General features: G+C 42.7%; 1 protein-coding gene across 3 annotated transcripts in view; it reads right to left on the bottom strand.

The window, feature by feature from the left end:
• MCTP1 (multiple C2 and transmembrane domain containing 1) overlaps positions 1-27803 on the bottom strand; it is a 3303831-nt gene that overhangs the window by 1360490 nt on the left and 1915538 nt on the right. For all 3 annotated transcript variants that reach the window (XM_069627643.1, XM_069627644.1, XM_069627642.1), the window contains one exon: positions 3581-3767. In XM_069627643.1, coding sequence (XP_069483744.1) covers positions 3581-3767 — 187 coding nt within the window. The remainder of the gene's footprint in view (positions 1-3580; positions 3768-27803) is intronic.

Genomic DNA, 27803 nt, shown 5'->3' on the forward strand with positions numbered 1-27803 from the left:
CATGAGACAGGGCATCACCATTGTTAAGAATTTACTTCCTACAGAACTTACTTTCACTGAAATGAAACTAGAATTTTGGCAAATGGGCTCAACTCTATGGGAAAACCTGAATATAAAGGGACTTTTAGAAATGTTCGTTAGAGAAGTATATAGTGGGGCTGTGAATGCTATCACCCTATTTATATGGGAATTCACTGGTGGCCTCATTATCCTTCAAACGCAGAAAATATATAAGAATTTGATGCCTGCTGACACTGCTTCTATTAAAAAGCGTAAATTAGGTGGGAGTGCTGACCGCAGTGCTGACAATCCACTGTCCTTCTTGAATGATATCATGATGAATATCCCCAGACTGAGCACTGATATGCAAAGCAGCTACTGTGATGAAATGACTACTGCTCTGTAGGAGTACAAGAATGAGAGAGGGTAATCCACTATACTCAGCCCACACTTCTACCAACCCAGCAATTTTACCAATCATAAAGGTGAAGCAGACACAGCTCAACAGGTATAGCTCCTTCGCCTTTTGGGTAGTGAAGGCAGATGGTACGATATACTCTTCAGGAGTGGTGTGTGCCGGTACCAGCAGCAACCCAAACAACTTAAGTACAGTAGCCCAAAATAAAATAAAAAGTCCAATAAAGGTTCTATATAAATAAATACTTTAAAATAAACTATATAGATATATAAAATGCTTGGGTATGCTTCTGTACTCAGCTGATTCAATTTATCAGTGTTAGGTTGCCCTCTGCTGTCCGAATGGCAAACTTGCACCTATGAGTGCCCTTCCACTTCAACAACAGAATGAGCACAGTTCTACATGGTCACCTTCACCTTCCACTATCGCAAACATTCGGAAATAATTTCAAGTTACTTCTTTCCAACCCCCTTCTCTTCTCATGGGGCATGGCAGTTCCATTGTCAATGAACAGTAAATTATCAGCTCAACGTTTCACTCTCTAAAGAGAGAAACACTGTAGGATGAATGCCTAATCAGGAGTTAAAACTGAAAGTAGGTGCTGTCATTATGCACTGTAATTATGCTATTACGTAATCTTATGCCATCACGGGGACTCTGCAATGGAACAAGGTTGATGATTACGCGTTTACAAAAACACATCATAGAGGCTTGTGTAATCGATGGATTGAACTTAGATACTGTTTTTATACTGTGCATACCTCTCATTCCATCTGATACAAATATGTCTTTCAAATTCAAAAGAAGACAGTTTCCTATACTTTAAGCCCTTTCAATGATCATTAAAAAGTCACAAGGACAGACTTTTGAGAGAATCTGCCTATACCTTCCGATACCTGTATTCTGTCACGGGCAACTATTTGTTGCTCTGTCAATAGTTCTATCATTCGGCTCACTAAGTGTTGTAGCTGAGATGAACGATATTGTTGATTGTGTTTACTGTGAAATATATGAGTTAATAAATAAATAAAAGTGTGATGATATTTAATTAATAACTTTTAAGATATACTAGAATGGCATATGTTACACCGGGGACAGCTAGTAAAATATAAACCACTAATCACTAAAACGAATGTGTCAGCACAGTTGCATGGAACACAGTAGATCACTCTCTGATTAAAATGTGGGATTTTCCAATAAGCCATTAAGAGGTAAAGGTGTTCCCTCCTAGTGCTTATGAGGGGGAGTTGAGGACCTGGCGACCATTACACAAGCATGTGAATTCTCTACCCTCAAGCCGCCCTCATATGTTAAGGATCAGGTGCAGGTTGGACCTTAGCAAATATTCTCAGCATAGACATTACTAAGCCTTTTTTGGGTGTCTGCCGACTTCTATAATAGAAGAGGATGCGCAAAAAGGACACACAAAATGTCATGTCGAATGCTGATGTGCAAATGTGGGCTCACCCCTTTGCCAATGCACAGCTGCAAAGTTAAAGCCCAACCATTGACTCTTAGAGGTCCCCGTAAACAGTTTGCACACTTTATGTTATAGGCAATTGCAAGGGGAAAACACAAACCAACACAAACGGTGATTTGTTGCCAGGGCATTTTTCGTAGTAAAGCGACATACTGGCAGACAAAAGGCATGCATGCTGCCCCTCCATTAAAACAACTGGTATTACCCAAAGGAAATGTGCAATCATATTCTCGCAGAGGCAGCAGATGAGCTGGGATTCGCCAGTCACTAAAGAGCCCTGTGAGGGAATTGGTGCAACTTTCGGAAACGGAAGTGTTCACTGACTCTTCGTAATGAGGTCAGATACAGGCCCGTATCCCTCCGCCGAGGTCTCGCTGCGTCGGGAACTTTAATGTTTTGTGTTTAGCCTCACTAAGTCACCTCTATTAATCTGTGTTTGTGATAACGTGATCCCTGTTTGAGTTGTACAAGCATTAGCAGACAGCTGATTCTGGGGAGATAGCTAGAATAAATTTGCAGAAGCGCCTGTGCCGCTAATCTGTTTGAAGAATATTGCACTGCATTAGTACCAACACTTCATGTTATCTGGAGAGGCTGATAAGGTACGTCTTTATTAAATTCGCTTATTGAAAGCATGTCAGTCAGGGAATAGGAAAATGTTAAACCCCCAAAAAAAGGAAAAAAGTCAGCTGATTGCTTATTGAGAGCTTGGTTTACTGGGCACATGTCTAGAGAAAGCCAAAACACTGGCGAGCATTGCGCAAAATGTATGTTTTTTTAGGTATGCGTTGTGCCTTAATGAACAAGAAAATGTGGAGTAAGCCGTGCCCGCTCTGCCGCTTTGCCTAAAATGGCAGCACTGAGTCGCTGCCCATTTTCAAGCTTCTGGGTAATAGTTGGAATAGAAACAGAGATGTGATATTCTGCCTTTAATTGATTACTTCTAAAATGTAAATGCCCCTTTACCCTTGGGTCGGGTTGTTTGACGGCGCTGATGAGCAGCTGTACTTCAAAGCATCAGATGCAGGTTCTGGAGAGTCTGGCCAAAAATGAAAGCAATCGTTTTGAGTCAGCTCTGATCAGGTAGTGGAGCGCTGATAATCAAGGGCTAAAATGTTTCTGAGCTTTTTGCACACAAAGAGAACAAAACCTATACATTGTGACTGTCAGGAAAGATTCATCTATAAGAGCATGCCAAAATATGTATTTAATGCAAAAGCCTAGATATCCTGAATGCAAGACATTTGACCAGGTCCACTACATGCCTATGTATTCTGCAAGGATCTATGTGATTATTGCGATGGCCGAAAATGCAGACTTTTTTTTGTAACCCTTTACACCACAAATCTATGCAGAGGGAGACCCACCGCAGCCCTCCCATATTAATACTATATTCTATACCCCCCACATATATAAGTGGTATGGTAAAAGGGGGGGTAAAAAAAAATCGCCATTTTCGGCCGTCGCAATTGTCAGGTCGACATTTTGGTACGATTCCTTCTGCAACCACGAAAACGCCAAGTCTGGGATCTTAAAATATGTGTCTTAAGAGCTGCCGCTATGCACAGTCCTTCAATTCTAGAGAATCATTGGCATTTCTCTTTTTTATTTGCCGTTTTTTGCCCCACCGGACCCCACCGTTATGTTGACACAATACAGAAGAAGGTTGGGAGGCTACATACGTATCTCTTGAGAATGTCCTCATGCTCCTTCTCATCCTCTGCAGTGCTGGCAGTGATGTCTGAAATTGTGACGGCGGCAGATGCGGTGAGGGTAACTAGCAGTACCAGGTACCCCTCTCCTTCTTCCAAATGCAGCTCTAACTTGTGGGTCTGTTCTTTACTGAGGGTGGATAGGTCAACCTGGCACCTAGAAACAACAAACTTTAGATCAGAAAAAGATTTTACTGTCACAATATTAAGTATGGTCGAAAGGCCCAGTAATCAATACCAGAAAGCGATACCAATGGATCAATGTGCACATGTGCACGCCTTCCTGTACCATAGCATGCTACAGCTTTCATTGCCGTTATATTTCATATACAATGCTATCACTTTTCTATTTATGATAATATATTTCCTAAACTACAATTAAAACTCTTTAATAATTTTATTGGAAAATGCACTCTACTTATTGACCGATCCGAATGGTAGCACTGAGGGCACTAAGATAGGGTGACCAGATAAAACAAAAGTACGACTACAGTAAACACAAACAGGACTCTGATAAAACTGTAGTCCTACTTCTATCTCAGTGGCCTGTAATGGGTGTGTGTGCACAGGCACACAACTCTCATTGGAGGAGAGTACAGGGGCTTGGGGGGGAAGGAAATGGGGGTGTGAAAAGCGTTCAAACTAGCAAGAAGAGCGGCACCGGGTTCGATATCCGGATTTTTTAATTGGTTCCTGGCAAAAACCGGGATTGTAGCCAGCCGCCCCTCCAATCCCGGGACAGCGTTTTAAAACTGCAAAAATTCTCAGAACACCAGGACCAAGGGGTAAATACCGGGACAGTGCTGGCAAAACTGGGACGTCTGGTCACCCTAAATAAAATGACATGTAAACCTAGTCATAACTCTAAGCCATGTAAAGTAATAAAGCTTAACCAGCCAATCTCTGATAGTTTTGCTACTGTAGCTTAACTCACTTCAGGATACTCATTGTGATGTCACACAGTACTACCTGTAATCTATTACTGATTAGCTAGCACTATTGTAAAAAACATGTTGCCAAAAAATGTATTAGTCTGACCCCTTAAAGAAACCGAAGCTGCATAATGAGGGAAATGGACGTTAATACCCGTTACACTGAACCCCAAGTTGTAATGTGAAAACAAAATCAAAATATCGAGGCTGAGTACCCCAAAAGGAAATACACCGAACACAGGTTACAAAGGAACATACAAAGAACTTTATTTCATACTGAACAGTTTTCCAAGAAAAGTAACAGATAGCTATCGGCCCTCAGTACAACACAACAAACTCCAGCGTGGTTCAGTGTGCTTAGTGAGAGATGCTGTACATTAGAATTCATTGCTCTTTTATACCATTTGTGAACATGATGTCCAACCCTATTTCGGGTTAATATTCCTCTAATACATTAATGATCTAGGGTTCATACCGAGTTCGCATATCCACATGCAACTAGTTTGCCTTTTAATACATACGTCAACAAGCCTACACGGCAACTGTGTATTTCGGGATTTCCCATACAGGTCTTCTCAAACATTAATACAATGTAGTTAAACAAGTGTTCTTAGTTCAGTATTTGGATACATTGTTCTTAACATATGCTCGTGGATTAGTTTCATTGCACGAGTAATCCTTTACATGCAGGTCAGTGAAGGACAAGGTCTCAGTTCACGACCCCAACAAGGGGCCTGCAGGCAAGTTACATATTAATTACACACAGAGGTCAAGACGGCCATGTTGTATTTCGGAATGACATCGTCCACCATTTTAACTCACAGGTTGACATTACAGAGAGAACCTAAAATGGCGGATTGACCTAAAATGGTGGTTTACATTGATTTTAAGGTCAGGACCTTGCAACACGGATTTCTTCTCAAGTGGCTTATAAGCAGCTTGGCGTAGGCCAATATACACATATTCATTGCAATAGGAGGTTCGATATAATTTCTTGTTTGACAAACCCTCCTTTTGGCCTATGCCAAGTGCTAAACTACTTCGGATCTCCTTGCAAATAACTCCATGCATCATCGTCCATGCACCATGAATCGCTGTCAGAAATATCTATTGCCATCAGATAATTCGCTAAAATTTCCTTTAACACGTATTCCTTGGAGGTTTTATCCGGGGCATACACTTTATGTCCTATTGTACCTATAGCTTGTGCGCAACATCCCCCTAGCATCGAACATATACTAGGTAGACACTGAATACAACAACAAAGGAACAACAGAATTCCCAAAATGATCAGTAAGACCGAAAGTACCTTCCAACTCCAATATCGCAAGAAGTCCCAGAACCAAGCACTAAGATCCCAATTTCCCTCGGGAACATGCACTTCTGAACTAAGGACGTGCAGATTCTGTATTGTCTTGAAGATAGTTGGGGAGGAATCTGGCACGAAAAACACAGCAAGCGGACCCCTCTAATTTACACACTCCACCACGTTCAGCCAGAATGACATCTAATGCCATCCGGTCTGAAGCGCTACTAATCTTATCACTTTCTGTTCTAATGTCATATTATAGAGTATGTCCGTGGTACGGTTGATGGTTCTCTCCAGTACTCTCGCTAGTCTTCTGATATCTTCGGAATTCGCTATCTGCCCCCAAAATGGCACAAATGATTTTGCTACGTCTCCCAAGATCTGTGCTGGAGTGTCACCATTCTCGTCCCACCGTGGACGAGTCTTTGAAACCTCTACTGTACTAGCTATAAATACCCCAGGTAACAGGATCCCTAAATAACAGGTTCCCTGCCAATCCCTGGGCAACCATGGAAATGCTACATTACCGCAAACAAAGTAGACAGGTTCGCCTACATACAAAGGTCTGTCTTCCCCAGTCAAATTTGAAACGTTGGCACAACCTCTAAAATCTCCCATTGACTGAGTACCATTCCTCTGTATGCAAAAAGAAACTGAATCGGGGCTATGGTTAACAGTGTAAGAAGGAGGCATGGCATCCTTGTTGCCTATCGGAGCCATCTTGAAGGAAATCAAAGATTGGAAAGGACAAGGCATTCTGTCAGAAGGCCTAATAGAAGCAACGTTGAGTGTACTCCTATTTGCAAAAAGCGAGCATCCCAGGGGAGTCAGAATACGTTTCTCAAAACTATTCAAATTAGTTCCATCAAAGTTCCCCGAGATGCTATCGTTCCAACGGCCAAAGAACAGTGCCCTAAGAGAAGGATAGCAAGCAGTTGTCAAAGGTAAAGGATGAATATACCAACCTAGCCCCTTATCCCCGTGTTGCGGTAAATGTGAACAGACCCAACAGTTGGACTTATTAAAAATGGCATGCGTGGCATTCATGATAAGTAGCATTATTGTGGTACCTTTGTCTATGCTGGGAGTCCTAGGGGACAGAGTATGCAAATGTACAAAGGGAGTAGGAACAGTAGGTACATTTTCAGTCGGTAACAAGGGCTCTAAAGGATGTGTTTCCTCCAGGTACCATAAGCCTAAAACAGTGTGATTATTATAAAACCAAATATTATTATAAGAACACAGCAATACTTTTTTGGGGCCCAAGTCCTTTGTCCATTATCCCGGTTGGTCACACAATCATTTACAAGTCCCATACGAGCGGTGGCAGGCATTGTAGTCTTCAAAACGGAAACCCCCAATGTTCGTTGCTGGCGACCTCCCGGCCGCGCGACTTCTTAGTCCTTCCACAACCCTAGCCAACAGAATCCCCTTTCTCAAATTTGGGCAAAAAACAAGCCCTCGGTGATCCTTTCCTTCTCCGAATGCACAGCCGAACCGTGCCGTAAGTCTATCAGATGCACAGCAAAACCGTGCCGTAAGTCTATTTTCTTCGACGTAGATTGTACCTTGCTTTTCCCGGTACTGATTGATCCGGAAACAATGTGTCGTCACTTCCTGTTGGAAGCGACGTATCAGAGACCAGTGAAGATGCCGAATTTGAAACAGCAATTTCCGGAAGCAAAACTTTTGGAAAGTGTGGAGACAAAATGGCAGGTTTCCCAAGCCTCACGGGCTCTGAAAGATTCTCCGATACACTCTCAGCGCTATCTACTGCTTTGGGATCATTGGTTGCAGCGTTAGCGAGGGGTTCTATTTCTTCTGTATCGTGTGGCACTGGGTGAGGAAGTTTCTTGACATGCGACGCGTGGATCCAGTTCTTTCTGCCAGAAACCTGCACCGCCGTCTGTGTGACCAACAGGACCTGGAATGGACCCCGCAAGCGAGGTGCAAGGCAGGAAGACCGTTCAAATGCCTTGATGAGCACCCAGCTCCCAGGCCGTATGATGTGGCCCGGGCCCTCGTATCGCACAGGTAAAGCCTCTCGCACCTGGTGATAAATCAAATACCGGTTTTTAGTCAACTGGCTGCAATAATCTGAAAGTAATACATTTTCAACATTTCTCAAAGATCTACATTTAGGAAGGTTCCAGATATTGGCAGGTCTCCCCATTACCGCCTCAAATGGATAGAGCCCAGTCTTAGTTTGAGGGGTTGTACGCATGGCTAATAACACGATCGGTAAGGCGTCCGGCTATTTTAATTTAGTGCCGGCACACGTCTTAGCGAGCTTGTTTTTGATGATACCATTGTGTCTTTCTACTAGTCCGGCACTCTGAGCGTGTCTGGCCGAGTGGAACTGTTTGTCGATCTGTAATGCCGCACATATCTGCAGAATTACAGCATCAACAAAATGTGGACCCTTTTCCGACCAAATGACTCTTGGTAGCCCGAACCGCGGGATGTATTCTTTTAACATGGTTTTCGCAGTAGTCATACCTGTAGCATCTTTGACGGGGAAAGCCTCAACCCATTTACTAAAAGCACATATGACCACTAATACGTACTTCATATTGTTGCACCATTCCATTTCAATAAGTCGAAATGGATGACTTCGAAGGGGACAGAGGGTGGCCCAAAACTTCCCCTTGGAGTTGCTTTCTCCTTTCCCACATTATGTTGCAGGCAAATCATGCAGTACTGAAGATAGCGCTGGGCAATTTTTGAAATGTTGTCATTTGCCCAAACTTTCTCTGACATTTCCGTGACTTTCTGGGCACATATATGCGTAGGACCATGGGCCATGATAACCATCATCATTACATAAGCATCAGGGAGTAGCCATTTCCCTTCAACTATGTCCACCCAACACCCGTCATCATCAAGTTTCCCCAAGCCTTCAGCCCACCTCTTGGATTCATCTAATGTGGCATCGGCTTGGATATCCCGTACAGACCCAACACCCTCATCCATTGCATAGGCATTTACAGTCTCCCTTGAAACATACATCTCCGTAAGGAGATCGGTAGCAGTTTGTCTAGCTATCTGATCAACAAAAGCATTCCCTTTTCCTATGTCATCTGTAATCTTTCGATGTGCTGCGCATTTTATGACGGCTAACTGAGTAGGGAGCGCAAGCGCTGAGAGCAGTTGTACTATTAGGGAGCCATGTTGGATTTTTGTGCCATTTGAAGTTAGGAACCCTCTCTCTGACCAAAGTCTCCCAAAGTTGTGTACCACCCCAAAGGCATACTGACTATCAGTATATATACTTACTGTAAACCCTTCGGAAAGTTCACAAGCTCGGGTCAATGCTATAATCTCTGCGGCCTGCGCAGAGTTATGCGTGATTCTCTTGGTTTCCACGACCGTGCTTAATGTGGTGATTGCATAAGCAGCTGTGGATGTACCATCTGGAAGTTTGAAGCAGGAGCCATCACAAAACAGCTCTCCTTGCGGATTATTCAAAGGAGTATCTTTCAAATCAATTCTACCCTTCTTTTCTTGATTTGTCTTGGAGAGAGCCATTAAACATTGAAAAACATTGAAAAACATTCAATTATTCAATTGTTTACATTTCAAATCTCTCTATTTCTCTTTTCATTCACTACATTCATCCTAACATGTGTCATTCCTCACTAACACTGCAAACAGACTTAGTATTTTGGAAATTCATCAGGGGTATACACTAAAGTATCAATCAATAATATTTTATCAGTTGTTTCTTATCAGGACACGGGTTGATTCCATCAGTCATGATGTTTTCCTGCAAAGAGAAATAATGTTGGTTTAATTTAAACCAAGGTTACTACATTTTAATTGTATTTAGTACTCTTTTTAATCGAGCCAGGAGATGAATTCCCTCTATTTTTCCACAGCTTAGCATTCGGATGCTCCATTACTTACATGACTCCAACTGTTCACTGGCAGCCTTCTTATTCATTTAAAATTTTAAATGTTTGTTTTGTCTCCACTAGCAAATAGTTACTTCTTGCATCTACAATATGCTCTTTTCACGCTTTGTTAGTCTGCTCGTTCTCTTATCTGGAGTACAAATGGGAAAACAGACCACAATAATCGTTGTTTTCACTAACAAGCTAACGTTTCAAATTGCATCTCCAATTTTATTGCCAACACGCTTACCATCTGTGCTGGTTTCTCAGGATGATCGCAGATTTTAAAATTTTCTATATCCCGCACTACTCCCATGCCAACTGTCGTTGCACAAAATTTGCTTGATGCATCCTCTGTTAACAAAGCAAAACCCTCCTGTCATTTTATTTTTAATCTACTTCAACAATGTAGCACATCTGTTTTAGCAATATTTTAAAGCTCCATAGCATTTGGGCAATAACTTTTTGACGTGTTTTAACAGTGCTTACCATAATCGCTATAAAGTAGAGCTTGTGAATTCCAAGTTGTTCTTGTCACTGCATGGACGCAATGTTTTATGTGTTAATCTCTGTGCTCACTTCTTTTCTTCATGCTGTAAATTTAAAGCGAGATTTGTTTTGGAATTTGCAATATGCAATAGCGTTTATGTAAGATAGACAACTCAAAATCTCTCAAGTGTCTCCTTAATCTACTCGCTTACCTTATTTTCAGCACTGTTCATCACTTCTCATTCTACTTCCGTATATACGGATTTGCATCTCAACCGTCCTCGGTCCACGGAAGCCCTCATTTGTCGACGTCAAGTTAGGTCCTTCTCTCTACATTACCCATGGTTCTTTGATTCAAATCTATTGCAGCACGTAAATGGGCATGTTGCTACAGTTCAGGTTTCCATTTCTTATGTGCTTTCCTCTAACACTCTTGTTGCTAGGCGTTGCTATAGCAACCCGAATGGTAAACAACTTCATCTTTCCAATTCTCTTCATCATCGCGTGCAAAGGGTATATTACTATGCTAACCGATTTCTGTTTTTTAGATGCTTTCTTTCATCAGTCTTTTTGTCATTGTTATAATGACTCAAATGGCACACAAACTCCCCCCTTTGACTCCATACCTCTTTGCGCTCGTCAATGTTAATTAGACGGATGCTAAAGCATTTTATATTGATATTATCAATATTAGTTAAATGAACGCTGAAGGTACTTGATTTTACTTGTCTACTCCCTAACTCTTCCTTGCGCTCATTTCACTAACGCCCGAATACTCTTCTTTCTGTTAATGTGAGTTTCCTTTCACCAGGTCTCTTCTCTTTCACATAGTATTTGAAATGAATTACTTCAGATTCTTTAGGTCCAATAATTCACTTTCTCATAAATTACTCGAGTCTCTCATTTAACTTTATTTCCATACTTTAAGTAGGGAAGATTAGTTCTTATTCTTTTTTATTAATCTCTTTTTGTCTGTATTCATATCATTCCCTTGTCTTATTTGATATATAACTGTCCATTTTAGTTCCTCCGTTTTATGTATCTCTTCTATAAAGTGGCTAACCAGTGGCGCTGTATGGATTCTGTTCTTTTGTGTTCTGTGATCCGTGTTTTGATTTTTCTTTCCGTTTTTCCTACGTAGATCTTTTTTACATGGGTACCATATGGCATAAATCACCATTTTCGAATTACAGTTTGTTAGTGCTTACTGTCTCCATTGTTTATCCAGTCACAGTCCTTTCTCAGTACTCTTTTTTTTTTTTGTCTGTCCACAGCACATACAATTCCCACAGGGATAATGTCCTCTTGGGCGTTCCATTCCCCAACTTTCTGTTAGAGTTAATTGTTTCTTAATTTGCCCTTTGATGTCATTGCATATGATCTGATCTTTTATCATTTTACTTCTCTTATCTGCGATTAATGGTCTCTCCAGTGGGTGTTTCCCCTTTTCCATTATCTTCCATTTTCTGTTGATATTTTTAATCTGATTAGACAGATTACTGTACGTATTAATAAAACTAGATTCTCTTCTTTCGCATCTTTTTCATTCTCCTAGTGTTCTAGTAGGGCTTCTCGATTGTTATTTGCTCTTTTCTTGGCTTTTGCTGTCAGTTTGGATGAGTAGCCCCTTTCATGAAATGTTCCTCTTTATTTACAAGCTTTGTCTTTGTAGTCAGTTTGGCTTGTGCTGTTCCTTTTTAATTGTAGAAATTGTCCAAGGGGTAAGTTGTCTCGTACGTGTCGTGGATGGGAACTGTAATGGTGCATGATCGAGTGCTTCTCTGTCGGTTTCTTGTAGGGCTTTACAAAGATTTTGCTGTTTTCCATGTCTACTTTGATAGTGATGTCTAAGTAGTTTATTTCATCTCTGTTGTAAGCATGTGTACAGTTTAGGTGTCTATCTTGCGTATTTATCCATGCAAAAAAAGATATTGCTTCTTCTTCACAGCCTCTCCACAGAACAAAGACGTCATCTATGTAACGTAAGGTGTTTTTTGAAAGGATTAGTTTCCTTACACATATAATTCTTCTCAAAGTTTTCCATATATAAGTTTGTGATACTTGGTGCCAGAGTGGCTCTCATTGCAGTTCCTTGGGTTTGATTGTAAAATTTCCTGTCAAAGTGAAAGTAATTTTCTGTTAGGGCGACTTCTGCACACCATAGAATAAATGATGAGGCAGTTTTTGAATATCTTGTTTCCATTTGCAAGCATTCCTCTAGCATATCTATGGATACTCTTTGTGAAATATTCGTGCACAGTGCCACCATGTCTAGGCAAATCTCGTCATTCTGTGAGAAGGATATTCCTTCTATTTCTTGGATCATCTGTGTTGTATCTTTAATGCATGATGTCATTTTCTTTACTCAGGGTTGCATGAATGTATCTGCAAATTTGGATAGTTTTTCTAATACTGAATCTATCCCCGATACAATAGGTTGTCCCAGTGGTCTAGTGATTGATTTATGTATTTTAGAGAGGATGTAAAATTGTGGTATTCTTGGTTTTTCAATCTGGAGAAAGTCAGATTCTTTCTTTGAAATCCATCCTATTTTCAATGCTTTTTCTACTTTTTGGCATATCATCCTCTCTAGTTTCAGTGTAGGGTCTCTTTCCAGCAGTTGGTAATTGTCTGTGTTCTTTAATTGTTTGTTACATTCTTGGACATATTCATGTCTGTTCTGTACCACGATTGCACCTCCCTTATCCGCTCCATGCGGATAACTATATTCGCATTTTCTAGTAATGTTCTCAGTGTGGGCTTCTCTATTTTATTGATATTCTGAAACTCCTTACTGTCTTTTTTTCTAGTTCTTCTAGCTCTTGTAAAAATCTGTTTTCGAACACTTTGGCTTCCGCACTCTGTATTTGTATGGGGGGGTGTAAATCTTGATTTATTATGTAGTCCACTGTCTTTTTCTTTTTCATAATCTTTGTCAATGAAACATTGTTTTATGTGAATCTTCCGCATGAATTCCGAGAATTCCTCTTGGAATCCAAAGCGATTATGTTTGTTACTTGTTACAAACCCTAATCCTTTTTCTAGAGTAGTGATTTCTGTTTTCATCAAGCAATGTTTGGATAGGTTTACCACAATGCTTTCATGCTGCAGGTTATCCTTGGCTCTATATCCCAATCTTGTGGGTCCCTCTCTAAAAAATGTCGTCCATTATATCCACTTCTGTTGCTGTTCCTTCTAGTTCTTCCTTGTCTTCCTCTGGAGCTCCTTCTCCCTGATGTATAATCAAAGTTCCTCCCTCTTCTTCCTACATTTCCACCATCACTCGTACTGTCATCACTCGAGCTAAAGGAGGTACCTCTAAATCTCACTCTTCGTTTATCATTAAAGTGTTTTTGATTTTTTGCCCAGTCTCTTCATGTTCTTTTGGATTATAATTATCTTGAGTGTATCTGAATGCTTTCTCGTGTGTATAATTGTGTACATCCTTCTTCATTCTTATTATACGCTCTTTAGTTAGATCTTTTTTGAATTCTTTCATTTATGACAATAGTTCTTCTGCTCGATTTTTGTATAATTATATTGGTACCAATTTTTTAATTTCTTCCTCTAGTGTGTGTAGGTCAATTAAGATTTTTTCTGTTACTACTTTCGCTGTGTCTATAATTAAGATCACCCAGTCTCTCCCACATTTGTTAGCAATATAGCTCAATTGGACTATCATATTTTTATTGTCCAGGTAGAGTCTTGGTTTGTTTCCTACTACTAAACCCTAAGGGAGAATCCCGTTATGTAGATATTCCAGCATAATGGAGCCATGTATCTCTGTTCTAATTAATCTTTTCTTCACTTGTGATAATTCATCCCAGTTTGTCAAGTTAGTCGTGTCTCCTACTTCTCCTCCAAAGAGGGTAGAGCTGCTTAACAGTTCTGTAATATAGCTATCATCGTAGCTCTTAAAACTTTCTACTGCCATAATTCTATTTATTAAATTGGGTCTGTTCGGTTGTGGTGCATTAAAAGTTCTTTCTAGCTGTATATTATGTCTCACGACCAGGCGGCCGTTGTAGAAACTCATAAACAATAATGTAGAGACTGGAGGGAGCTTTTTTATCTGGACCTCTCCAAACAATCCCTCCTTAACCTTAGATACTGGTACAGCTAATGTGTTTGGATGGTCCTTAGTCTTCACAGGTTTGCACCAATTGACTGTTGGATAGAACCTTTATTAATGTATCGATCTCTCTTGTCTACTAATGAGAAAAAAACAATAAAACCTATATCAAAAAATATATGCTTTTATTATTCTTAAAAACATATGTATTTAAAAAATTATGTTTGCAAGATTACATTTATTGATTTTATAAAGTGTATATGATATGATAGGTTATTTATAACACGCTTAATACCCAGAGGTTTCTAAGCGCGGACCTGGGGATCAAACCTGTGTTGCTCCGTGTCGTCTTGCTTCCAAGGCGAGCGTGTTGCCCCTGAGCAATCCTCCCAAGACAAATATAGTCAATGTTTCTCTCCACTTCTTCTAGTCAATAGAAGTCCTCTGTTTTCTTTTCTTCCTTTGTCTTGGACAGAGCCGTTAAACATTGAAAAACATTCAGTTACTCAATTGTTTATATTTCAAATCTCTACTCTCTACTCCTCTTTTCATTCACTACATTCATCCCAAGATGTTTCATTCCTCACTAACACTTCATACAGACTCAGTATATTGGAAATTCATCGGGGGTAGACTACAGTATCAACCAATAATCTTTTTTCTGTTCTATTGGTTTCTTATCAGAACACTGGTTGATTCTGTTCAATTCCTCACTGTATAAGATATTCCATCCGTCATGATATTTTCCTGCAAAGACAAATAAGCTTGGTTTAATTTAAACCAAGCTCATTCCATTTTAATTGTATTTAGTACTCTGTTTAATCGAGTCGGGAGATTAATTCCCTCTATTTTTCCACAGCTTAGTATTAGAATGCTCCATTACTTACATGACTCCAACTGTTTACTGGCAGTCTTCTTATTCATCTAAAATGTAAAATGATTGTTTTGTCTGCACTAGTAAATAGTTACTTCTTTCGTCTACAATATGCTATTTTCACTCTTTGTTATTTTGTTGCTCGTTCTCTTACCTGGAGTAGAAATGGGAAAACAGACCACAATAGTCGTTGTTTTCACTAACAAGCTAACGTTTCAAATTGCATGTCCAATTTTATTGCCAAAAACATTGGCATATTGTAGACGCAAGAAGTCACGATTTGCTAGTGCAGACAAAACAATAATTTTAAATTTTAGATGAATAAGAAGACTGCCAGCAAACACGCTTAATACCCTAGATCAGCTTCTAACCATGAGGCCGTGATTCAGACCTGTGTTCCTATGCGCTGTCTTGCTTCCAAGACAAATGCATTGCCGCTGAGCTATCCTCCCAGCTCTATCACAGTTTTTTGCTCTGGACGTAATTCTTAGAATTCCATCCTCTTTACGTGCATAGGGGTCCTAAATAATACTGGAAGGGTGCTATACACGACCACTGTACACTAAGTGATATCTCAGTGAATTATTTGTATTGATACCCAGTAAATATCGATAAGTAATGTGAACCCTCTTGCTGTCCAGAATTTAATGTGTTTTGTTAATTGATGGTTTAAGAAGACTCATGTTACAGCAATGCTGGAAATTACTGAGGTCAAATGGCAAGGTCTGCACTAGAAATATGATGCAGCCTTGGAAATGGGCCATGGATATTAATGCTCTGGCATTCGCAAACAGTCAGTGCTAACCTTGGTCCCTGATAGAGTTGACCACGAGTACATATTAATTAGCAAACTGACCCAAATAAATGTAAATAACTGTACGCTTGTGATACCCCCTCTTCCTAGGGAACAAAACCCAACAATATAACTGCAACTGAAAAAAGAAAGAGGACCTGTCTACAAGGGTTTCATGTCAAGAGCAGTTGAATTTAGAGGTTATTTTTTGTGGAATTTGATAAATGCGGTTCTAGTTTAAGCACTAGCTGCACATTACTCTGCATCAAATGCCGAACTGAGCACTATGTATAGAACATAAAACATAGATCTGATCTGTAGGCTCTGTAAACTGAGACATTAGATGGTGGCCTTAAGTTAAATGCACAGAGACTTTGAGGTCACTGATGCTTTTTTATTGATGAGTATTAAGTGCTGTCCCTATACGGAATACCTGCGATGTTTTAGCAATAACCATATCTTCTGAGCATTTTGTCAGCGTTGTATTCAGCTCTCTTTCACTAATATCTAACTCTTAGAAACTCAATTTTCCAAAGTGTTAGAGAGATGCTCTTTCAAACTAGACAACATTTGATCAGATCTACTCGGCAATAAAGCACAAGACTCAACAGGAAAAACTAAGATTTATTACAAATTATAGTTTGGATGCAAAGAAGAAACAGAAAATTCTCAGTAAACACTGGAATATACTCAAGTTAGATCAGGACATATATAAGTATCTAGATGAGGAACCAGCATTAGCCTACCGAAAGTCACCAACGATTAAAAGCCAGATCAGTTCTAGCTTTCTTAAACCAATAAAAGAACCAAAAGATCTGCGAACAATGTGGAATCTTAAACCAATCGAGGGTAACCAAAAATGTGGCAGTTGCTAAATATGTCCCCAAATAATGAACGCTAAAGGAAATATCTTGTTACCAAATGGGAAAACCAAGAAAATGCAATGTATTAACTGTAACAAATTCTGCATAGGAAGCACTATACGTCCACTAAAGTTAAGGATGATGGAACAATTCAGAGCTATTAAGAACAAAGACTTCAAATATCAGATGGCAAATCACTTCTATACAGAACATGAAAATTAATTATTAGAAGCAATTAAGTTTCTAGGACTAGAGAGAGTGTACTTACCACCCAGAGGTGGAGACAGACCTATTATTCACGGGAAGAAGGCTAAATGGATCAATTTAATGGACACATGTGCATCTGATTTAAATCAAGATAATGAAATGTATAATTATCTATGAAGTGTATTATCAAGAACATACAGTGCACAGATCTTATTTCAATGAGCTACCTGTTATTATGAATTGTTACTTTTTGTTGCATATCAGAGAGACTGCGCACTACTGATCCACCCAAGACAAATTAGAGCAATAATAATAATATATATGTGAATCCTCAAAATGTAAATAAGGCTATTTTCATAAAATTGTACCACAGTTTAAAATCTTATAACAAGACAACAACAATGTCAATGTTTGGAGATAATCCCTCATTACAGGGAGGCACACAGAAGAGATAACTCTCTCAATTCAAGCCTAACTAGACAGCAAACAACAAGGGTGAGTCTAAAATTCATATACCAACTGAGGAGTACCACGTAGTAATGATTGAAGGCAATACAACAACTGAGATGGTCTTCATCTAATTATAGTAAAGGAAACCCCTTCTTTTTCTAAAAAAACGACTATGATGAGAATTTAGTGACGCTGATTTGTGTTCTTCTATTCATTTATTTTGGTTCCGTAGACACTTTAAGCAAGTGAATGACACATACCTCCTGATGACCCACTGGAGCCACAGTGGCGAAACTCGTGCTAAGGTTAAGATTTGTATCGGTTTAAACTTGGATTATTTTTGTATGTAAAGAGAACAGATGCTAAGATTTGTATCAGCTACCAAATTGGATTATGTTGAATAAAACTAAGGATGTATAACTTGGACTGCATCAAAAACTTGTGGGAAAACCAATAATTAATAATAATAACATGGCAAACAAAAATGAATTAAAGAACTTACACCACCCTTTATAATGTGCAGTGATCATTTAAATTACTAAATCTGGCGCAAACTGGATGACACTAAGAGCAATTCACTTATCAAGTATATTGGGCAATCACAGTATTGGGACATTCTTTGGTGACAGTTTTCTATATAATTAAATTATGATTCGCCATACAGGTTGACCGATGTCTACACTTTCAGTAACAATAGACAACATTTGCCCTCAACAGAGGGAACGTTTTTCAAGGTCAAAGTAGAAGAATGAAAGGTCCTGGGGTAGCCAGATCTAACATTGAAAACCCTACTGTGAAATGGGCATTTCGACCATGGTTGTATTCCAAATAACAGTTACTGTACTAACAAGCACAAACGTACCTCAATACTGCACTTCCCATTGATTGTAATAGCTTCTTCTGAAAAAGTAAAGTAAATTGCAGCCTTTTGTGGGTTCAGCTTCAGAAGTGGGAAATCTGCAGACCTCTTAAACATAATAGCAACCCTGGAACAGGCTTGAAATGAGCCTCGGAAAGAAGAGGACATCTCCAAATGTGTAAATATTATAAAGTAATTGCTTAAACGTGGTTAAGTATTAGCATATATACTGTTTAATCTCAACTAAGGCACACTCCAGAAGATCTTCACAAAACAGTCCAAACGTGTATTTCCTTTAAAATCAAGTAATCGAGCCACAGTCATGTGGAGGGCGGTGAAGCCTTCTGCCACCAGCGCACTTCTCCCTGCCTATGGGTCTTTGGCAAGTCTTGCTATGTCTTCTCCTCTCTTCCCATATTAGAATGAGCCCAGTCGCTTGATTAAAGTGACCGCCGCGTGTTTTCTCTGACTGAGTGATTGCGGTCCTCAAGATAGCAGAAAAGACACTTTATGCACCAGTCCAGGTGCATAAAGCAAACATAACCTGCCGTCCCCCAATTACAAGCCACAGGTCCAGCCCCTCCCCGGAAGCCCCACAGAGTGCAAGGATGGAACACAGTATGCAAGCATGCAGCCCAAGTGGCTCAGTGGGGGCTGCAATGGCAGGAGCCTCATGTTTGGGGCAATTTGGAGACTGGAGAGCAGTGGAAGAAGCAGCGGAGAGCAGGGGCAGGTGGTGAGAGAGAAGTGTGTGAAGGAGGATTTGGTCACATGAGAGGGTATGGATGGACAGGAGGAGGTGTGAGATGTATAGGGTTGACAGAGGAGGCGGTTACATCGGAGCATGAAAAAGGACAGGGGTATGGGATAAGAGTTAAGAATCTCGGCTGAACTCTTTTAAAATCTGCAAGGAACTGGCCAATCCTGCCGCAGTCTCTACCTCCCCTGTCCCTTCCCAGGCCCTCTGCACGGCACTGGCTTCTCACTTCACTTCTAAAACTCAGGACATCCTGTACTTACTCTCCTCCTCTCACCCCCCTCCCGCTATTCCCTGCTCTTCCTCTGGCCCCTCTGCAGGCACCCCTCCTCCCTCCTTCTCTGCCTTTCCCCTTTTCTATCCTGACGAGGTTTCTAGACAAGTCCGATCTATGAAAGTCTCTTCGAAACAGGTTCACTCCTGTTCATCCAAAACTATCAAGGACCAGATTGATTCCGTGGCTCCTGCCCTGACTGATTTCTGCAATCACTCCTTCGCCACTGGAGTCTTCCCTTCCTCCCTGAAGCACTCCTTTGTGCATCCTCTTCTTAAGAAACCCTCTGCCAACCCCTCCTGCCCGGCTAACTATCGCCCAATCTCCACCACTCCCTTCCTGGGCAAGCTCCTGGAGAAACTGGCCATCTCCCAGCTCAATCTCCACACTGAATCTGTGTCATGATCTCTGCTTCCAAAAGGTCAGGGTTTTCCCAACTCCCTTGGAAGCAGATCCATAACCCAGGTTCCGAGTGCCAACCAGTCCCAATTGGGACCTTTTGGACCCAGTCCTGGCGCCAGTGGCACCAGGCTCATAAATATGCCCAGTCCCAGCGCTGGAAGCGCCAGGCTCATAATGCTTGGGTGGACTTACCTTCAGCAGACCATGCTGCTTACTTGCCTGCCAGTTGAGCCTCTGATCCTCTTCTGTTTGGAACTACTTTTCCTGTTGGGTGGGGCTGGAGCCACTCCCTAGATTCAGAACACTGGAACTCTTCTGGAAGGCAGGAACTCTTTTCTTACCAGGAACTCTTTTCTTACTTAGGCGTGGCTGTGGAAGGAGAGACCTAAGCACTACAGGAGGCTATTTAAACCACACCTGGTGGATGAATCTTGCTTTGCGTTATTCTGCAACCTCTGCAGCAGAACGCTCATCGTGTCTTCTGCATCCGGTCCTGGGCCTAAGGAAAAAGGCTTACCATCCTGAATCCAGTCTTCAGCAACACCTAGAAAGACAAGAAAGAACAGGTTAGCATTCCGGCATCTGAAAGGCAAAGGCTTACCATCCTGAATCCAGTCTTCAGCAACACCTATAAAGACAAGAAAGAACAGGTTAGCATTCCAGCATCTGAAAGGCAAAGGCTTACCTACTCTTCGGCGCTGCATCCCGCATCTGAAAGACAAAAGAAGGTGCGTTTAAAGACATTGGGGAACTTTAATACTCACGTGCCATTACTCCTTTCCACATCTAATCCAGTGGGTATTCCGGCACCCTGCAGCCGCTCCGAACTCGTACCTGCAAAATAAAAAGACAGTTAGAGCGCATAGTGAAGCAGGCAACAAGCGCTTACTTACGTGCTTCCAGGCGCTTCTATTCATCACACGGGCTCCATCTTTAACTCACTTCAGCCCGTCATCCGCCATCGCCGGAACCCTGCAAAACAAGAGACATCATTACTAAAGACTTTAAAGACATTTGAATGACTCGAAACTTACCGTTCGTGCAGTAAACGACGGACAGCAGTCCTCTGAAGTCAAGAGGCCTGCGCTACCTATCCAGTGAAGAAACTGGTTACAGCACCCTGCCCCGAGGCAGATGGAGAGCTCGGCATTCACTTACCTAAGGTGAGAGCGTTAACCTTTGGGGGTCTACAGGAGAGGAGAAGAGGAAAGAGATAGGGACACCCCAATAACCCCAGTTCATTAACCCCATATTTTCTATCTGCAGACATCTTACTCTACACGTCAGGCATACAGTGCACAGAGGTCCAGCCCAAAGAGCCAACCGGGTGCTACACATCACCTTTGAAGATACGGTAGTCGCCCAGTCAAGACCGGCGCCTCTGCGAGAATCAGGTGAGCGTTACAGAACGCAAAGCCTACCGCAAAACTCTCGCCCAGGCGCTATGGAAACCTCGGATACTGACCCCCTAGCCCGGTTACTTGGGGAACTAAGGGCAGAAGTGCATGCAGCTCGTCAGGAAACGAATGCTCTAAGAAGGGAACTAATTATTTCCAAGGAGAGAACAGACAATCTTGCTAGACAAGTGCTACAGTCACAAGCCGGACAGACCCCGTTACCCGCATCAGGGGCAAATCTTCCTTCAACATCCTCTATGAATCCAGTGCAGATCAACCTACCTGGGAATGTACCTCTGGCTCCGCCCGAACGATTTTCTGGTGACCCAAAGAGGTTTGCAGTATTTATCAATCAGTGCCGGTTGCACTTCTTATGCCGGCCAGCAGCCTTTCCAACTGATCAAGCAAAAGTAGCTTTTGTACTTTCGTACCTTAGTGGCAATGCGGCAGACTGGTCGATCCCTCTAGTTAATCAAGATGATCCGGTTCTCCATGATTTTCAAGCCTTTCAGCTTAGTATGGAAAAACTGTTCGCAAGACATTCACAGGGGCAGGCCTTGGACAATGAGCTTCTTTCGTTGCGACAGGGTAATCAAGACCTTTTGGCTTATATTGCATCTTTCAATAGACTAATAGTGGAAACTCAATGGCCTGAGGACAAAAGGATTACGCTGTTTTATAGAGGTCTACGTGGAGAGCTCAAAGACGTTTTAGCCCAAGTAGTGAATCCCCCACAAGACTGTTCGGATTATATAGACTTGGTCGTTCAAATAGATCACAGGCTGCAGAACAGGAAGGCCGATCGTTCCAAGTTTGATGCTCGAGTATTTTCCAAACCGCCAACTCCTTCCAAAGGAGTAGACTCCGGGGAACCCATGCAAATAGGGGGTCTGAAAGGTCCTCTAACACAAAGGGAGCGGGAAAGGAGGAAACAGTTGCAATTATGCCTATATTGCGGAAACTCAGGGCACTTTCTTCGAGACTGTCCGGTGAAACCTGCCAAGAAGGCAGTAGGAGCTGCAGTTACCAAAGTTACAAACTCTGAGCAGGGAAACGACCTCGCCCGACAAGAATAGAGGTCCTCTTGCCGAGCGTGAAAACCAGTTCCGTGACCTCGCATTTCGTGATACCTATGGTCCTCATTTGCCCTGATAATCCGGATCGATTACATGCAATTGAAGCTTACGTCGACAGCGGTGCCATCGGCAATTATGTGGATCATGAAATGGTTTTGAGGATGAATCTAACTCTTTGTCCCAAGGCTGTAAAGGACGTCATTACTACGGTGGATGGTACGGAGATAGCCTCCGGGCCAGTAACGCATACCACTCAAGAGGTGACGCTAGTAAGTCAAGATGGACACCATGAGAAGATCGTGTTCGCTGTGATCAAGGCCCCTCAGTTTCAGATTATTCTAGGAATACCTTGGTTAGAGAAACACAATCCTCTGATCGATTGGCGAGCAAGAACGGTCCAGTTTCCAGAATGTGTCTCTACTTGTCACCCTCCACCTGGTGTTGCACTGGCCGCAATTTCTTCAGAGACTCCCCAGTTACCTCCCGAATACCTAGAATACCAAGATGTTTTCCGGAAGGATCAGGCTAACTCTCTACCTCCTCATAGGTCTTATGACTGCCAGATAGACCTGATACCTGGATCTACTCCTCCTTGTAGTAGAATTTATGCCCTCACCGAGCCTGAGAACCTTCACCTTCGACAATACCTGGATCAATACCTGGCAAATGGGTTTATTCGTCCTTCCAAGTCCCCTGCTTCTTCAGCTTTGTTCTTCGTTCCAAAAAAGGAAGGAGACCTTAGAACTTGTATCGATTATCGCTCCCTGAACCAGATCACCGTTAAGAATAGATATCCGTTACCTTTGATCCCTGAACTCCTGGACCAAGTCAGAAAAGCATGCATATATACAAAGCTGGATCTTAGAGGAGCTTACCACTTGGTACGAGTAAAAGAGGGCGATGAATGGAAGACGGCCTTCCGCACCAAGTATGGGCTATTTGAATATCAGGTCATGCCCTTCGGACTTTGCAATGCCCCGGCCGCCTTTCAATATTTTATGAACGATGTCCTCAGAGAGCTCATAGATGTATGTGTTGTTGTTTACATTGACGACATCCTCGTTTATTCTTCATCGGAATCTGAACATCGGAAACACGTGAAAATGGTCCTCGAAAGATTGCGTCAACACAAACTTTTCGCTAAATTGGAAAAATGTGTTTTCAACGTGACTGAAGTTGAATTCTTGGGATTCATATTATCACCTGGTGGAGTGCGTATGGATTCAAAGAAGGTTGATGCAGTTCTCAAATGGCCATCACCATCCTCCGTAAAAGGTGTGCAAAGCATGTTAGGCTTCGCTAACTTTTACCGCAGGTTTATCCCCGAATTCTCTCGAATAGTCCAGCCCATCACTGCCTTGTTAAAGAAAAACAAACGTTTTGAATGGTCTACCGAGGCGGAACAAGCTTTCCAGGATTTGAAGACTAAATTTATCTCTGCACCAATCTTAAAACACCCTCGCCCCGAACTCCCCTACATCGTGGAAACTGATGCTTCAAGCCTTGCCATGGGGGCAGTTCTATCACAAAAGGACCCGGTAACCAATCAGTTGCATCCCGTGGCATTTTGGTCCCGCAAATTCTCGCCTCCTGAAATCAATTACACGATTACTGACAAGGAACTTCTGGCTATCAAGTCTGCCTTTAAGGCTTGGCGGCATTATCTGCTTGGGGCCCGACACACCGTTACTGTGATTACGGATCACCGAAACCTGCAATATTTGAAGACTGCAAAAGCCCAATCCTCTAGACAACTCCGTTGGGCATTATTCTTTGCCGAGTTTGACTTCATAATTACCTATCGACCTGGTACAAAGAACGGTAAAGCCGATGCCCTTTCTCGGATGGGAGTGGAAGAACACTTGGTCAACCCTAAACCTGTACCAATCATTCCCGAACAAAGAATTCTGGGTGTAATCGCCACAGAATCCATAGAGGAAGTTAAGGATAAAGCCAGGCAACTTGTAACTCCAGCAGACATACAGAATTGGCATCTGCAGGGAAAGGACTTTGCAGTAAAGGACAACTTATTGTATTTCCAAGAACGATTATACCTACCCAGCACAGATTTACAGAAAAAAGTAATCTCTTGTTATCACGACTCTTTAATGGAAGGTCATCCCGGTATAGCCAAGACCTCAGAAAAGATCAAGCGCTACTTCTGGTGGCCGTCTTGGAAAAAAGATATCAGAGACTTTATAATGTCCTGTGGAGTATGCGCCCAAAACAAGAGTCAAAAGGAAAGACCAGCAGGCCTCTTACGCCCTATTGACATCCCACCTCGCCCTTGGCATACGCTTTCTATGGACTTCATCACCGATCTACCTCCATGCTCCGGATACAATACGATTCTAGTAATCGTGGACTTATTCTCCAAGATGGCGCATTTCATTCCGCTCAAAGGCTTGCCAACAGCAGCAACTCTGGCCCGAGAATTTCTCGAAAACATCGTCCGACTGCACGGTTTTCCTTCGGTTCTAATTTCGGATCGAGGTAGTCAATTTATTTCTCATTTTTGGCGAAGTTGCTGTCGGTCGGCTCAAATTGATGTGAGACTATCGACCAGTCACCACCCTCAGACCGACGGACAAACCGAGAGGACCAATCAAACTCTGGAACAGTATTTACGCTGCATGCTGCAACAAACTGAAAAAACTTGGAAAGATATCCTTTGGATAGCCGAGTATGCCTACAATAACTCTGTCCATTCGGGAACTGGGAAAACCCCGTTTTTTCTTTTGTACGGCAGTCACCCTCGAACCTCGGAGTTGGATCCCCTCCAAGATCTTGAAACACCAGCACTAGACTACCTGCATTCTACAATCACCCAAGCCTTTAAGGAAGCTGTTTCTCACCTTCAAAGGGCTAAAGAACAATACAAGAAAGGAGCAGATCAACATCGGAAGGAAGCCCCTCACTATCAAGTAGGGGATCAAGTCTGGTTATCCACCAAATATCTATCTCTAAAAGGGCCACGCACATTCAACCCAAGATACCTTGGTCCCTATTCCATCACTACCATAGTAAACCCAGTAGCGGTCAAGTTGGACTTGCCCCCGCACATGAAGATACATCCGGTCTTCCACGTCTCTCTATTAAAACCCGTGCAACCTCAAACCCGACTAACCAAATCTCCAAAACCTATCCTAGTGGATGGAGAACTCGAGTTTGAAGTCAAAAGCATTCTGGACTCCAAGATCTCCAAATCTAAACTATTCTACCTAATTGACTGGAAAGGCTACGGCCCCCAAGAGAGATCCTGGGAACCTGCTGAATATGTCCACGCTCCTCGCCTAATCAAAAGATTTCACCGAACATTTCCTGACAAGCCAAAACCCCCGGAGAAGCCCGGTTTGGGAGGGGCCTTGAGGGGGGGTACTGTCATGATCTCTGCTTCCAAAAGGTCAGGGTTTTCCCAACTCCCTTGGAAGCAGATCCATAACCCAGGTTCCGAGTGCCAACCAGTCCCAATTGGGACCTTTTGGACCCAGTCCTGGCGCCAGTGGCACCAGGCTCATAAATATGCCCAGTCCCAGCGCTGGAAGCGCCAGGCTCATAATGCTTGGGTGGACTTACCTTCAGCAGACCATGCTGCTTACTTGCCTGCCAGTTGAGCCTCTGATCCTCTTCTGTTTGGAACTACTTTTCCTGTTGGGTGGGGCTGGAGCCACTCCCTAGATTCAGAACACTGGAACTCTTCTGGAAGGCAGGAACTCTTTTCTTACCAGGAACTCTTTTCTTACTTAGGCGTGGCTGTGGAAGGAGACACCTAAGCACTACAGGAGGCTATTTAAACCACACCCGGTGGATGAATCTTGCTTTGCGTTATTCTGCAACCTCTGCAGCAGAACGCTCATCGTGTCTTCTGCATCCGGTCCTGGGCCTAAGGAAAAAGGCTTACCATCCTGAATCCAGTCTTCAGCAACACCTAGAAAGACAAGAAAGAACAGGTTAGCATTCCGGCATCTGAAAGGCAAAGGCTTACCATCCTGAATCCAGTCTTCAGCAACACCTATAAAGACAAGAAAGAACAGGTTAGCATTCCAGCATCTAAAAGGCAAAGGCTTACCTACTCTTCGGCGCTGCATCCCGCATCTGAAAGACAAAAGAAGGTGCGTTTAAAGACATTGGGGAACTTTAATACTCACGTGCCATTACTCCTTTCCACATCTAATCCAGTGGGTATTCCGGCACCCTGCAGCCGCTCCGAACTCGTACCTGCAAAATAAAAAGACAGTTAGAGCGCATAGTGAAGCAGGCAACAAGCGCTTACTTACGTGCTTCCAGGCGCTTCTATTCATCACACGGGCTCCATCTTTAACTCACTTCAGCCAGTCATCCGCCATCGCCGGAACCCTGCAAAACAAGAGACATCATTACTAAAGACTTTAAAGACATTTGAATGACTCGAAACTTACCGTTCGTGCAGTAAACGACGGACAGCAGTCCTCTGAAGTCAAGAGGCCTGCGCTACCTATCCAGTGAAGAAACTGGTTACAGCACCCTGCCCCGAGGCAGATGGAGAGCTCGGCATTCACTTACCTAAGGTGAGAGCGTTAACCTTTGGGGGTCTACAGGAGAGGAGAAGAGGAAAGAGATAGGGACACCCCAATAACCCCAGTTCATTAACCCCATATTTTCTATCTGCAGACATCTTACTCTACACGTCAGGCATACAGTGCACAGAGGTCCAGCCCAAAGAGCCAACCGGGTGCTACACATCACCTTTGAAGATACGGTAGTCGCCCAGTCAAGACCGGCGCCTCTGCGAGAATCAGGTGAGCGTTACAATCTGTTGGCTGTCTTCATGACCATCAGTCTGGCTTCAAAGCTGCCAGAAGCACGGAACCTGCTCTCCTGAACATCCGTGAAGACCTGCTCAACAACCTTGACTCTAACACCCTGTCCGTTCTTATCTTGCTTGATCTCTCTTCTGCCTTTGACACTGTCAACCATGCCATCCTGCTCAACCGTCTGCGTGATAACCTGGGCATCACTGGTCAGGCTCTGGCGTGGCTGACTTCTTTCCTCTCCGACCGACCCTCCCAGGTCCAACTTGGGTCCTTCCTCTCCAACATCTTTTTCTCTACCTGTGGTGTCCACCAGGGATCCAACCTCTCGCCCTGGCTGTTCAACCAATACCTGGCACTCCTTGCCCACTGCATCGCCGCTCTCTGTCCCAACTTTCAGTGGTATGCGGATGATACCCAGCTCATTTTCAGGCTACCCTCGGCCTCCTCCTCCTCTCCTTCCCTCATCTTTGACTGTCTGCCATCCAGGAATGGTGTGCCGCCAATGACCTCTGCCTTAATGCCAGTAAGACTGAGATTCTACTCATCGGCACACCCACTCCCTCCTTCCCTGGAGCTCTCTGGCCAGCCTCTCTTGGCCCTCCTCCCACTCCCACCTGCCAGGCTAAAAACCTCAGGGTCATCTTCAACTCTGCACTCTCCTTCTCTCCTCACATCTGACATCTCTAAGAAGTCACACTACCAGCTGCACCTCCTTAGAGGTATTCTTCCTTTCCTCTCCTTCCCCCAGAAGCT

Source organism: Ambystoma mexicanum, chromosome 6p (genome assembly GCF_040938575.1).
Source record: "Ambystoma mexicanum isolate Mex_15411 chromosome 6p, UKY_AmexF1_1, whole genome shotgun sequence".
Classification (NCBI taxonomy): Eukaryota; Metazoa; Chordata; class Amphibia; order Caudata; family Ambystomatidae; genus Ambystoma; species Ambystoma mexicanum.